The sequence below is a fragment of the Macrobrachium rosenbergii genome, chromosome 20 (genome assembly GCF_040412425.1).
Source record: "Macrobrachium rosenbergii isolate ZJJX-2024 chromosome 20, ASM4041242v1, whole genome shotgun sequence".
Lineage (NCBI taxonomy): Eukaryota > Metazoa > Arthropoda > Malacostraca > Decapoda > Palaemonidae > Macrobrachium > Macrobrachium rosenbergii.
Genome location: NC_089760.1, coordinates 5,798,936 through 5,814,762, shown reverse-complemented (window position 1 = coordinate 5,814,762; position 15,827 = coordinate 5,798,936). Strand labels below are relative to the sequence as shown.

Here is a 15,827-nt window from a genome sequence, read left to right as displayed (position 1 = left end):
CCCTTCGCATAGGGATAGCAGTGGGGATGAAGAAGATAGCTCAATAACTTTCTCTATTGTTAGCTCTCATAACTTTATGACCAATTATCGCTATTACTATATTCCTAAAGTTTGCTGCAGATTTCGGTAATGTTGTGCTTTTGCAAAACTGGCTAAGAACCTAACCCTAACCAACCATTTTTGCCAGGTCTAACTGTCTGTGTAAGAAAGAGACCACTACAGGTGTGCTCTAAGATTTTAAAGAATAAACTTGCAAGCCTTAATGTACATTAATAGCACCTCGCAATCACTAGTCACCCATCTAAGTACTTATCTGGCAAAATATTGCCTACACCATAACAATAAAATTGTAGCAGGATGGCAAACATGTAACTGGCTAACACTATGCTACAATGAAATGTAGTTTTGGAATAATGTCAAGCAATCACACCATTATTTTACACAAGTTTTAATGCCACAGTAGCAGCAATGTTTTCTAATCAAAGACCTAAATTAGATAAACAGTGGATTACTTACTGCCTGCTACTGTGAAAATTGTTTTACTGAAAAAACTGATATTACAGTGTAATAAAAATAATAATAATATAGAGAGCATTCACCAACCGTTATCACAACAAGAAAAAGGAAAGCAAATTAAAAAATGAGAACAGTTAAGAAACAGAACTCAGAATAAAGCACTTTGACAGCTAAAACAGCAGGTGTTGCCTGCTGCAGACACACAAGGAATGACTCAACTACCATAAGAGTGTCCCAGTTGTCAGCTATATGACAGACTTCTAGAAAGTGTCTATAAAAAGCTGCTGACTACAGGATTAGGCAATTGTAAATTATTAAGGTTGTGGTAAAACAAACTGAGTAATGAATCCTTTTAAATGCCAGCCACAAAACTCATGGGGGAAGAATACAGATCCATGAATATAATTCACTTACACATACAAAATGAGTTAAACTTTTCCTACCTTACGGCCTGCACTTGTCTCTCTCCAGCGGGAAACTATATCTCTTAGCTGGTTGAACTGCTGAATGAACTGAGTCAGCTCCATAGCAAAACGTTGGGTATGTACATACATCACTGACGACATCTTTAATTTCACTCTAATATCACATTCTCGCTGCATTTCTGGATCCTCATGGCCATACCTATAGTGTAAACCCCCAAAAATATAGTAAAATAAGTACTGCTCATGTAGTTGAAAATTGTTAAATAATATTTAATGAGTAAACATGTTCAGTAATCCCTCGATTATTCGGATTCACATTATCTGAACATCGACATTATCCAGACACAACTGGCCCACATGGACCAAAGATATCAAAAGATTTGAAAAAACTGCCCCACAATGATTGGCAATGGTGAAAATGTTGGTAACACTGCTTACAATCATAAACAGACTAAGAAATGGTTCAGGGGTTGTGGGAGGCCAGGAAAAGTTCCCAGTGCAGTGAAGGGGGGTCGGAAGGCTTAGCACCATGGGAGGGAACAGCATTAAAGCTGTTTATAGGTAGAACCACCAAGAGAAAGGACTGTTTTGGAAGGTGGGAAGGTGGGTGGCCAGAAAGGACTTTCCCAACTGGGAGGGGGCTGGGAATGCAGTGTGGGATGGGTGGAGAGGGGTAGGCAGGCATTTGACTTCAATAAAACTTTTTTGTTGTAAGTTTTTTACATTTATGCTTTTTTCACATATTATTAAAGGATATTACAGTACTATACTGTAACTTGTAATGAAATAATCAAACACAACAGAGAGAGAGAGAGAGAGAGAGAGAGAGAGAGAGAGAGAGAGAGAGAGAGAGAGAAAGCAGCCTATAACACACACACACTAACAGTATACACCTGTCTTCCCTTTCTCCCCTACCATATTTCACTTTTTATTTCACTGGATAAAATAATGGATAACCCAAAATGACAAAGCAAAAGAGGTAATGAGAAAGAAAGACAGAGTGAGCCTTTGCGTTTGTTATTGGCTTAAAAGTCCGACATCACTTAAGACATAAATTGTCACTTTCTTCATAGTTTTTCAGTGGCTGATACAGATACGTCATCAGTTGAATAGTATATGGCAGAGGGTTTGTGGGTGGACAAACACTCATGTTATCTGAAAGCAAGTCATCATCAGGCAATGATTTTTTGCTTTTTAACTAGCTACATCTGTAAAAGCATTAATGAACTCAATAACAAAGTGCATTTTCCATCTCTGTACAACCTTGGATGTTCAGTCACTTGTTTGAATTGTTTGTGGGTGTTTGCAATAAACAATGCATTATCCTGAGCATGTGGCTTGTGTTGCAGTGCCTACAGCACTGCAGGTGCTGTTAGTAGTGTGTGTGTTGCAATATATATTATTTGTATGGTCCCACGTTGTCTTAAGAGGGTGAAGAAGGTGCTGACCCTTCAGCAGAAACTAGAAATTATTGAGAGAATCGAGACAAAATGGTTTATGGCACTTATTATGAATGAATATGGCACTGTATGGTCAACCTTCCAAAGATATCAAGACATTCCAGGACAAGCTGAAGAAGTACAGAACAGAGTTTGGGAAGATGATGTCCACGAGTCAGGCCCACAAGGTCATGGCAAGAGGCCAACATGATGACAATGAACAGTCGACCCTGATCAGGTTTTGTCTGCAAATGGTGGCTGGCAAGTGTGCAGGTGGTGCTAACTTGAAGGCTGCAGATGTGAAATTTGCGGCCTGCATGGGGTTTTGGACTTTGAGGCATCTGAAGGGCTTTCTAACAACAAGACTCCTGGCGAAGCTTTGCATGCTTCTGAAGAGGAAACAGAGGAATTTCAGCAAATGGAAATTCCCTTTGTTGTGTTGATGTGCCAGGTTCATTTAGTGTGGGCTCTGATGTTTAACTGCTGCCTCTTGATGACCAGGACCCTCTAGACATCAATGAGGTACAGGAGGTACAGGATCTTGATGATACATTAGTGTTGGAGGAGGGGGGGGGAGGAGGAGAACTTGTAAGCCTCATTGTAAGTTGTTTAATTTTTAAGTCTTTTATTACTGTATTTATGTTCAGGCAAAACAGGAGAAAGAAAGTGATACTTATTTTTATCCAGCAGTGTAACCTATTGTATTGCACGTTGCATATGAGATAGAAAAAAAGGGGTCTGCTCTTTTGGTTGTCGAAATGTACTTATACAGTATATTTTTTACAAATAAGGGAAACTTAGCTAGCTGATTTCCTTTTGTACAGAGATTTTAGTTTAAAGTGTTACAGTTCTTGTTGATAAACATATTGAATGTTTGCACTTATGTGGAATTGACAAGGTGGGGGAGTAAGGGTACAGAGTTGCCACTTTACACAAGTAGAGTTTGTTACTTGACTTTATCTGGGTTTCACCCTTACTTGACAGGGCCTTGGATTTATGAATCCAGATAATTGAGAGATTACTGTGAAAATCCTTGCTGTCTCCAAAAATGCCTCACATGAAATGGAAAAACACAAAATTTGAGCACACTAAATGTAAGCAGTTTTTAAGAGGAAAAACAAAACCTTTGGTATTTACTATGACATATGTCTTGGATCAAGATCAAAGCAGGCATTGTCACAGGCAGCTGTGACAACAGATGTGGTTGACCACCAAACTATCTTTTATGCAATTTTTAAAAGTAATCAAATGCACACATATCTAAAAGGCATCAGCAGATGTTGTAACATTCTCCATTTAACAAATTGGTATCTATTTCATCTAAGTGTATATATATGCTATCTGTCCTCTCATTACAAATATCTAATACTGTACTAGATATTTGCACTTGTCAACTAAAGTATCAACCAATGTGTATCAATCACTAAGACTTGCAGGTCTGTAAGTCCCAATTTTGAGTTAACATGTGACTAAGTCCTAATACTGTACTGGAGTTAACAAAGTATATCTTTAATGAGACTAGTTTGTAAACATTCATCTCACCTGAACACTTGGAATGTCATGGCTTCTGATCCAGCTGTAACAAATTTCTCACGATACAGATGACCATGGCTTGTGCAGTCAATTAAGGAGAGCGAACCTAGACGTCCAGAAAGGGTTAGGTTGCCTTCTGATCCTACAGAACGTACAAGTACCTGTGATATGCTAGCTCGAGCTAGTTCACTTTCAGGCTTATTCAAAATGAGGGTCAATGAGCGCACCTGTACCTCCATTATAGTGTTAATTTCTTCAGTGCCTAAAAGAAACAACGTTGTATCTTAATCAAAATGTTCAGAAAATTAAGTTATAAGAGAATATTACAACATATATTAGTTTTTAATACATTTCATAGATTACAACCACACATTTATACTAAAAGATATATTTTTTTTCTTTCCAACACCATTGCATTCCTCAAACAAGGGGACTCCAAGGATTCAACAACACAGTGGTCATTCCCCCTTTCAGACTTTAAATACTAACTGTCCATGAACCCATTATTTAAAAAACATCTAAAACATTAGCCTCTTAATACACCTACACATATTTTGCCATTCACCTCTATCCTAAACAAAATTCAACACTTCCTGGATGTGTGTAGGTGTATGATAAAAAGTATACAAAAGTAATAATAACAGGTACTAAGGAGATACAGTAGCATTTTCTTTTGTGTTCTTTGTTGAAATTTTACATCAAAATTTCCAAATATGTCATATCCCAATAAGATCATGCTTTCAAGACTGCCCTGTCAAAAACATTTCACTTCCTTTGATAACCCACTTCCATTCATTCAAAAAAATAACAAAAACATTCAGCAGTTCCCAATTTCATGTTGGTACTAAATGCAAGCAATTTTAAATGAGATGACCACTAAGAATATGTACATAATATGTTAATGAATGCATTTATCTTTAACACTGGTTTGAAAATAACAATAACATGTCTCATGTTTTCCTGCTGGAAAAAATTATTTTAAAAACAAGAACTAGATGTTTCTGAGTTATTGAAATAGCAAACATGCACTTACCTTTGGAGGTAAACATCTGTGATGTGCCAGGAGTAATGTCACCAAATTCTCTGTTTAATAAAGTGTCTTCTTGTTCAGTGCTAAAGAAGTCCAATACCATAACCCATGAAGAAATATTGATGACTGTTACGAGGCTGTTGAAGTCCACATCAATGAAACGATTGGTCTGCCCATGAAATATAAAAAAGTACTTTCAACATCATGTTTTAATCACTCTTGCTGATTTATTGCAGCTATTATATTCTGATTTATACAGGCAGTCCCCAGTTAACGGCAGGGGTTCTGTTCCCAGCTGAGCGCAGCTAACCGAAAATCACCGATAATTATGGTAATAACTGGGGTTTACAATGTTACATACGCCAATAAACCGTTTATTGGCGCTGTTAAAATCTTATCAGTACCGATAAAAAGCTTACCATCGGTGATGAACCGCTTACCAACGCCAAAATCGCTTAACATCACCATAAAACTGGTTAACAACATCATTAGCCAAGAGTTGTAAAACCGGAATGCAGTTACCCAACGCTGCCGATAAGCGAGGACTGCCTATACTGTTAAATGTTAATAAAAACTTGACCTTTACATTGCTCTACTACTCTTCTTTGATGTTGTATTATTATTATTATTATTATTATTATTATTATTATTATTATTAAAATTACAGTATATTTTCACATATAAGACGACCTTTAAATCATAAAATTCACCCCTAAAAATTGGGGGTCATCTTATACTACCATTCTAAAAATCAAACCTTGAATTCTAAGTGATGTTTATCGGTAAGCTAGCCTTGGCCTTGTGTGCATAACCACTGACATACATGAAAAGATTCACATTATGAAATAAAGGTAATAAAACCCTTTTTACCTTATATATTGCTGGCATATCTTCATAATAAATAGCCTATTCAAGGAATAATTCCATATCAATGAAATCAACTTTTATCTATGCGAGGCCAGCCAGCTGACAAAATGTAAATATCAAGTTATGGTTGCACTCACAGCAACCTTTATCATTCGGCAACGTAGTGTAATTACCATAGTAATAACATTTAGGATAACATAATATTCATTTTTCATTAAAAATTCAGGCTGTTGTAACTGTTTAGAACAATTCAGTCATACAAACAACAACTAGGTAAGATAATTATCATACTTTATCGTGTTGTTGTTAGGGGTTGCTTAAGATTGGCGATGAAAAGTATACAGAACAATGGTTTTCCTTTCAGGGGACGTGTGTAGGAAAAACATGATATAGAATCAACTCTGTCATTTGTTTACTGTATATACTCATTAACGCGCAATCTCACGCATTGTGCGACCTCCAAATTTTCACCCATAAAAAATTATTTTATCATGATTTTATCATGCATCTTGTGTATCATGCGAGTTCCTTTTTGAGCGACCATATTACTGCGGACTAACTTCTTTTACTCCATCTCTTTATCCCATCATCTTCTTGTTAAATAAGTTAAAAAAGTGAAAGAGAATGAAAAAAGTATTGCTAGTTACGTTATACTCGTTGAGTAAACGAGTGCAGCTATAAACAACTGAACGAGAAACAACTGTTTTGCTATGAACACAGTCTAGGCCGTGGCTATGAACAACCAAATTGGATAACAACAGCTGTTTTGCTTGCATTTCAACCATCATACAATAGTATAAAATTACTGCAGTTATGTTACAAATGACGTTAAGTAGAATAGGACTGATATATATTTTACATTATACCATTATTAACTATGGAGAAAAGATCGAAAGGAAATATACTACTAAATTTGAGCTGCAAGTTGTAGCTAAAGCTGAGAAAGCAAACAATGTTCAAGTGCTAATAACTCTAAATTATTGTGCATTGGCAACATGGATGAAACTACTAAACTTAGATATGCCACCAAACTCGACCATAAATAACATTAGAGAGAAAAGTATTTTAATCAAAACTCTGGGCATGAAAGAACACATTTTACTGTTGTTTTAATGTGGTATGGCAAATGGGACGAAACCTACCCCATGGTTATCTTTAAATGGAAATTGAATTGATGCCGAAACAAAAATTCCCGGAAGGTATCGTTGGCCACATTCACGAAAACCTAAACAATGCAAATGCAAGTGGCACATGATCGCTTTGTTTGTATTTTATAATACAATTAGTAATATGGAATACATCCTATAATACTGGATACAGTGAAGTAAAGCATAACTTGTTACAAGATCCATGGAAAAGATATATATTTGTTGTTTGTATTTTTTAATATGATAATAATATTAAATATTACATACACTAATTTTATATTTCATGTATGATGCCACCACCTTAAAATTAGCTTCAAAATTAGGTCTTCAAAAGTCGCATGATGTGTGAGTATATACAGTATTTTGAATTTCTAAGGATACAGTAAGAAAAACAGCATTTGTAATAACATCATCTTTGCATAACCAATATTCCATAAGATACCTGTTGTTGCAAATGCTAGCCTATACACAGATAGTTTTGTAATTTAGCAGTCGTCTTATACTACAGATATGAGATATATTCATGAAAATTTGTCACCATTTTTTACCTCATCTTATCTAAAGGTCATCTTTGACACGAAAATATATGGTATTATTGTCGAACGTCTTGTCTTACCATTCTTCTACATATTTCACCTAAATTTTTAATAAACTAATATACAAATAGTGGTAACTCATTCTAGCTTACTGGAATCCATTGCTTGTCAGCAATTCCAAAGGCGAGGGAATCAAAATATTAGATTTTATAAACAGAAAAATCTGACAGGAGAGGGTAAAAGATGCTGAAATGAGCAGGAACAATGTCCATCCATTCTTGCCCAGGTAACTGGTGCATCAAACGCTGAACTAATTAGCCATTGTCTCTGCACTATCTACAACATAAAGGACTCGTCCTCTGTAGTCAAAAAACTATTTTTTCTTGTGGTTAGCAAGCAGGTATGGTAATTTTCTTAGCTTTTTCTGTGCCATTACTCTTGCATGCTGAACTTTTTCAGCAAATCTGCATATAAAGACTATCATGAACCAACTACTTTTATACAAATGTATTGAAGTGTCACCAGGTTCTCAATTTCCAATAAAATTTCAAAATGCCAACTTGAACTAAAATTTACAATTACCACAACCACATGAGACTTAGCATGCGCAACCAAAGTAACAGTACCAAACTATTATACATTCCTAAATGGTATTTCTATGTATTTTTAAATAATATACACTGCCAAGCGTATGCCACTTGGCCTGTATTCCTAAGCCAGTAAGAATCCTCTAATACATGATTTTTTTTTTTTTGTTAGGCAAATTTTCATGATTTTTTGGATAAATGACTTACACTGACTCATGAGTTTAAGGTACAGATTAGGTTAGGTTACAAATTATCCAGAATTACCATATAGACCATGCATATTGGCTGTCAGTTATCTTGAATGTTCATGTGAAGGGTATGACATAGGGGCTTCTTACATATCAGATTTCACCATTTGTCAAAAGGCTACACACCCAAAGTATCTGATAAGGCACTACTAATAAATTACATGAGTAAAAAGTCAAATTTAAAGTTATGGCATATCATAATAACTATCCCCCCAACAAATGTTAGAAACAGTTCTTACCCCATCATATTTTGAATGAAACTCTGGACACTTTTCATCAATTGTTGTTAGGGTTATGTTTACAAGAGTGGTGTCTGTTTTATGGCTGCTTCGTTCCTCTCCTCCAGGAGTAGGTGATGGGGGAGGTGTTGCTGGGCTCTTGTTACAAGGACCTCCACCGATACTGGTGGTGAGAGTGCTCTGAGTTGACAGACCTGGAACAGTGTCATGAGAACAATATAAATATACTTTAATAGTGGAAATAAGTCTTACATCGAATATTATTCAACACCAATTATAAAGTTAACCTACCTCTTGCATGTTTCCTCGCAGGAATAACTGGTTTCTGAAGAGCCTTGAAATATGGTTTTTCCATTTTTAACTTGTCAGGAAGGGAAGAAGACAAATACTGGAGTGGGAAATGTGGTATAAATTCTGGGCAAGATGTGGAAATAAATTCTGGAATGTGGTGGTCATGAAGAAAACTAATATGCGAGTGATGGTGACCTCTTCCATGAGAGTGGGTATCCGAAGAACCAGCTTGTGGAATTATGTCGGACCTCATGAGGAATCTGTGCTGAGAGTCAACATCTACTTGCAAGTCTTCCATCATTAAAGAACGAAGTGTTACCTTTAAAAATAAAAAGTGAAAAAAATTAAAACAATGACGGTAAATACTTGAGAAAATTTATATTATCATTCCCGAATGGCCGAACCCCATTGCCACCAATAACTTGTTCTACAATTTTGTATGTTTTTACCGGTTTCCAGCTGGCGTTAGAAGATTTTATCCTCACTTTAAGAGCGAGGTTTATTCGGCATATGAACAAAGTATATTTATAATTACTGTACAGTAAACCCCCTCGTATTCGTGGTCTCATGATTCGCGGATTTCTCTGTGGAACATGTATACACATTATTCATGGAAAATTTGACAATTTGCGGTATTTTTCACTGTAAAATATTCACTAATTACTCTACTTTCCTATAATTTCCATGACTAAATGCACTTTTTGTGATAAAACTATTAAGATTTCTCTTCCTCACGATAATTCCTCAACTGATACATTCCAGTTCACAGAGAAGGCCTCTCTTATCATGTAATAACTTTCAAAACCACCTCATTATCCACAAACCCCATACATTTTTTGGAGGAATCCTTCTTCCTAGCCAAACCATCCTCTCTGGGACATAAATTTCAGTTCTGAGTATGTATGAATAATCTCAGGTTTGGCATTCTGAAGCAGTCTCAATACTCATACCTTTGTGTGATAAAAAAATGAACCCAAAAATGCACAGGCCCTTATCTAATTAGATTTCAAACTTAGCAGCATTATGAAGATATTTTGCTGGGCTACTTTTTTGGAAATGATGGCCAAAGCATACGATTTGCCAAGAGGCTAATGTATCACATATGCAGTAAGTATGGCAAAGCTGGCTAATAAAGATGATAGTTCACCAGTGAAATAATTTCAGACATATAGGGCAAAGTTAGGTAGCTATAGTATACTGAGTTTCGTTGGGACTGAAATGGCTATTGCTACATGATTAGAATTTCTGTAAATGGAGTTGCAACAAAGGTTATTTTAGCTTATTCCGAATTAATATAAGTAGAAAAAATAATGACCCTTTTATACGCATACCTGTGTGTTCGTCTTATATGTTTCACATGACTCATAAGTTGCATTAAGCTCTTCTAGTAGCAAATTAACTAACGGCTTTTCCTTCTCACCAACATCTCCTCGTAATTCTATGCACATGCTTGGAACTGAAAATGAACCTGTTAAAAGAAATTTCATTAATTTGTGATAAACAAATAATTCTGAATACAGTGCATCCATATATGGTGGACTAACAGGTAATAATGCAATCTTTTTTTTTTATAAAATGAAGCATATACCATTAAAACTAACTTCCACTATCACTTGGAATTGGTATTTTCATCAAAAGATTGTCTACTTCCCATTTTTTACTGATTTTGAACTTCTTTACTCATGGCTTTCTATAAATTTAATCTTATCATACAATATTCAAACATAAAAGTCTACCATAACTAGACTTTATAGTCTACCACCATTATAGAAATTTCCTAATAAAAGATGTAGTGATTTGTATTTTAACCTTTTACAGCAATAGAACTGCTTTCTCTATCCATTGTTGCCTTCATGCTCTCCCGACGCTGTTGAATCTCTTCTTTTGTGGCTGTGTCAGAAACTTCTTCACTAACAGAACCTGAGAGAAAAGCAAACATTGATGAATAATACTAAACACAAACTTATACTATACTGCATTGTACAGTACTCCCATTTTCCCAAGACAAAAGTTATCACAAAGGTCGACGAAGCATCTGAACTCAAATTTTCTAGTGATATTATTACTTTAGATAGAATGTGATTTTTATTTTCAGTAAGTTCTACAATGTATACATATTTGCTGTTTACCACAATATGGATACTGACAAATCTATAAATGACTCTCTCTTGGAGGAGATTAGTATGGTTCAGTCAGAGGATTCAAAAGCCTCCATCATTATTTGTGAAGACTGACATGCAAAGCACAATGAGTGGCTAAATTCAAATTCCAGACATCAACATAGCCAGTCTCCTCTTGAGTTCAGTGTATCCTTCAATTTTTTTCCAGCTACCTGAGCAACCCACACATATTTCTGGTAATAGACTAGACCTCATATTCACAGATGTTCCAGCTATCATCAAGTCCAAGGTCTGTGAGTATATAAGCACTTACAACTATTGTGCCATTGAAATGGACATACTTATCAATCAGTATATAGTATCCCTAATGCCACCGTTGGAAAAATGGTATGGCTGAAATCTAGGGCCAATTGGGAACACATTACTGAAGCTTTTCAGGCACTTAATATTTTAAATGCTAAAACTGATCCAGAGCCAAAGAAGAAGTTAATGAAATGCTGATGAATATTAAAGTATGATATGTCCCTAGAAAGATCATCAAGATTAAGACAAATCACCAGCCATGGTTTGATGATAAAGTACATGTAGACAAGCTTACCATGACAAACAAACCAAAGTCAACATATGGAGACAAAATTGTTCGCATGCAAATCACAGCATTTTTGTTGAATCTTGCCGTGATGGTAATAGATTTTTGCAAATAGCTGAGAGAAACTTCAATAATTCCATGTAAAGGAAACGTGAAAGCATTACTCGGCCACATCTGCAGTGGACCATATTGGCATCTCTATCTTTTGATTTAGCTTGTCTTCCATTCCACCAATGCTAATACAGTATATGATGATAGATTAGTTACTGGCCCTAAAGAAAAGACTGAACTGCTTTATCGAGCTAATGGTCATGAATTCTGTCCTGTTCTTGTTCAAAAATCTATTTTGCAGGCTTATGGGATTATGATCAATGGCAGATCAGCACAAGATATGGTAGCTGTCCATGATATCAGAGCTTTTCAATTTCTGTTTCTTTCAGACTTATCTTCATATATAGGCAGGATTTTATGTTGTGCATGCAAAAGTATCACAGATGTTAGGAAACTCTATGGGATGACATAAAGATGGTTAGTCTACTCATTGGACCCAATAGTAGGAACAAGACAGGAGGGCCCTGCCTCATGTAAAGTTCCCAGTTTAATTCATCCTTCATTCTTCCCTTAAGGCATTTTCTATGAAGTAGACTTCCGAGATATAAGTGCTGTCCTCTGCTACTACTGGGTCTGAAGTGGATGGTGGACGTAGTAACTTAAGAGTAAACAATTTCAACCCCTCTAGAGTTACTTTTACTTATCATGCTGTGCCAGCCTCAAGAACATAATACATGTACAATTTGTCTTTGAAAGGAAAGTTCCGATGCTTAACCTTTATGCCTCAAGGAACAAAATTCAAACAACTGCTGGCAGCAGTTGAATTGCCACAACTGTGGTAAAGCTCAAACTTAACACCTTTCAGTCAATGTATAAAGAGGTGTGATTGGCTAAGAGATCTCCATGATAACTCAAATCATGTTTACAAGCAATGGTTTTGTATACAAAAAGATTTTTAAGAAAATAACTATACTTCATACTGCATACAGGTACAAACACAACACAACTTCATCAGTCTATAACACACAATCATAATGATACAAAAATAACACACAGAGGCAGACAAAAAGCATAACTGTTCAATCATTAGAACAATATTTCATGATATTTCAAGATAAATGCCAAACCCATAGGATGCTAAAAATAAAATGCAACTTGAAAGGACATGTAGAATAAATACAATGCTCTAACTAGACCCTTCCGTGTACTTAATGAATACACACCACTAATTATAACCTACTGCCAAGTTTGTCTCATTAACATTCTACTGGATACCATCCATACTTGGCTATTTGGCTATTTCACTCAAGCTAACTTGGTGAAGCCTCTAACTGAGCTAGATTACCTCATATCACACATTGCCTTCAAGAAAGGAAGTTAAGGTAAGACACAAAACCAATTTAATATTTACTAACTTTGAATTAATGCATCATAGATATATTAAAATCCCCCAAAAATAAAAAAGGAAAATACTACGTAAAACAAATTTACTCACTGAGTCCTTGAGGGTCTTGTGTCTGTCCTACTGGGGCAACAGATAAGTTGGACAATGTCTTCAAAACTTGCCTATACTGAGGCCGTGAGAGACTTATCTTTAATGGAGTCACAATGCCTCCATCAATCTGCAAGAAATTAAAATGTGAAGATAAATAAAATATTTATTAAGGTCACTTACAATTCAAAATAGTAACCTGGAAGCTCCACAATAATATTCAAAAATTACAATAAATACTGTATCAAAATTAATAATTCCTTCCAAAAAAATTGTCAAAAACTAATATATTTACTCATACAATACTGTATCTAAAAATGACAAAATATAAATAAATTTGCATTTTTCATAACTAACAAAACTGAGGTCTTAACATAAGGAGACTTTTCTGGAGTCCGGTTATTAATAGCACAAGGCATGTGGCAACAGGGGATAGCCAATGGGGAAGGAGGTGGGTGAAGTCCGACCTCGCTTCGCCCCTACGCATGCTGTGACATATCAGTTTTCCTCCAGCCCAGGTATCTGTATGAGGGGCTGCTGGAGGTGGGCCATGTACATTAAGACCTCAGGTTTCTTAGTTATGAAAAATACAAATTGATTTAAAATTTGTCATTTGTTCATACACAGAACAAGCCCTTGGACTTAATGTAGGACATAGGAAGAAGTCATATGCCTCTGATCTGTTAAGTGAAAGGTTACCCAACAGCCAGACATCCAGGCTAAGAGACAATGGAATCTCCTGTCTACACTGTCTTGGAAGAAGAAAAAGGACATGTAACTGTTGGAAACAACAAACCTCATGTTAGCTACCAACCTTGTTCTGTTGCCAGTTCCTCTCTCCCCTTGTAAAATAGAGGAAGAGATTTGCTTCTACTAAGGAATTTGTATTGTGTAGGAACAATCAAATATGCCAAACAGAATGAATGATTACTCACCTGTATCTAACCAGTTCCAACAAATGATGGTTCACATCTCTCCGCTGCCCGCCGGTAGAGGAGAAAAAGAAAGAGAGAGGAAGAAGACCAGTCATCTCATACACTCTCACTCTCATAACCAACATCTTAGATAAGATACAAACTGTCCCGCTAAGGGCACTGGATGAGCTACACAAATTGTTGATCAGCCACCACCGGACCCAAATAAAAATGTCCAAGGACCTATGGGCAACATCCCGGAGATAGATGGATGTGAGGGTGGTTTCGCGAAGCCAAGTACCAGCCTTCAATATCCTAAGAACCGACAAGTTCTTTTTGAAAGCGAAGGAGGGACCAAGGCCCCTAACATCCATATATGAAGAGATACTATAAGCTTGTCTAATCACTTCACATAGCCAAAAGGAGATGGTGTTCTTGGACTCTTTCTTGTTCTGGCCTGTGCTAACAAAAAGTCTTCAACATTCAGGTCTGAGATGTCGAGTCCTTTTTAGCTAGCTAAGCAGTACCCTGACAGGACATAGAAGTAATTTGTCTGGGTCGTTACCAACAAAATCTCCAAGGGCAGGGACCGAGAAAGACTCGAACCCGTCATCGTGAACCAAGGGATTTTGAGTCTTAGCTATGAATTCTGGGACAAATTTGAAGGCTCGAAGGCTCAATCTATCATACAATAAAAGAACCTTACCTTATCATTCTTTAAAACAATACAGAGTAAACAATTTACTCTCCTACTATTTCATATTTCTGCATAGCACTATTGTTAAACTAAAATCACGGTGAATATTTGGGATAATTAGTTTAATGTAAAAAGATCAAGCAACCAATCACTAATTGTCTTCTGAAGGTCATATAAAATATCAGAAGACAAGTTCAAAATAGCACTTTTGCAATGTCCTTTTCTGGAAAACTTACAAATGGAATTCAAAGATAGTAAGCTGAGCCTCAAACTCATACCATGTGACTTTTTCTGGCTCAATTTCTTTCAAGTCTACAGTTATAAATAGCCTTCTCATTTATGACCTCATCCATGGTTTTCTTGGTAATCTTTCTCTTGCAGTGTCTAAGATGCACTATGCACTGAACTTCCATCACTTCTCTAGTTAAGTCCCATCTAATTCCATCTTGATATTTTAATGAAATTTTCAACATTGCTTTTAATTTATGGCTCTGTTAAACAGAGCTGCATTTTTAATGAGTTTATGCCACTAAATAACTAGGACTCCTTAAAGAGCTTTGTTCTTAGAGGAACAAATTTTGAAATCCATACTTGATTTACTGGAGTTTTCAAATATTCTGTTAATATTTTAAGTAAAGATTCAGTATGCTGACATTTAAATTTTCAGAAACAAAATTATTTGTAAGGACAAAATAAATAATTTAATAACCCCATTTCTTTAACAGCTAATTTATGAATCGCACAAATTCCCAGACACCTTGACCCACTGCAAAATTTAAAAGCAGCAGCCATGGGACCCATAGGTTTGCCCATGTACATATGGATCCTCAGACTTCCTCCATTCACTCATTGTGTGTCTGCTGACTGGTTCCTTTCAGGATTACCATGTGCAATTTCCGTACTTCATTTTATTCCATGTATTCTATGTTATTCATTTCAAATAATTGCATCATTACTAACTTTATAACAATAGTATCAATAGTAAGATTTTAAGTAATCCACAACTTGGTATTATAAGCGGGAGATTTGCTTGCCAAATTCAGAGGAGATTTCTGGAAGTTTCTGCAGGTATTGTATTTTCTTTTCCTTTAGTTGTGTTATGATC

The 15,827-nt window shown here is 35.9% G+C and overlaps 1 protein-coding gene across 1 annotated transcript in view; it reads right to left on the bottom strand.

Annotated features, from left to right (window-relative positions):
* The window catches only part of Vps13D (vacuolar protein sorting 13D), a 232,858-nt gene that overhangs the window by 156,126 nt on the left and 60,905 nt on the right, over positions 1 to 15,827 (bottom strand). The window contains 8 exon segments of the mRNA XM_067121872.1: positions 960 to 1,140; positions 3,923 to 4,175; positions 4,947 to 5,112; positions 8,569 to 8,762; positions 8,860 to 9,178; positions 10,191 to 10,327; positions 10,669 to 10,779; positions 13,115 to 13,241. Of these exon segments, the coding sequence (XP_066977973.1) occupies positions 960 to 1,140; positions 3,923 to 4,175; positions 4,947 to 5,112; positions 8,569 to 8,762; positions 8,860 to 9,178; positions 10,191 to 10,327; positions 10,669 to 10,779; positions 13,115 to 13,241 (1,488 nt within the window).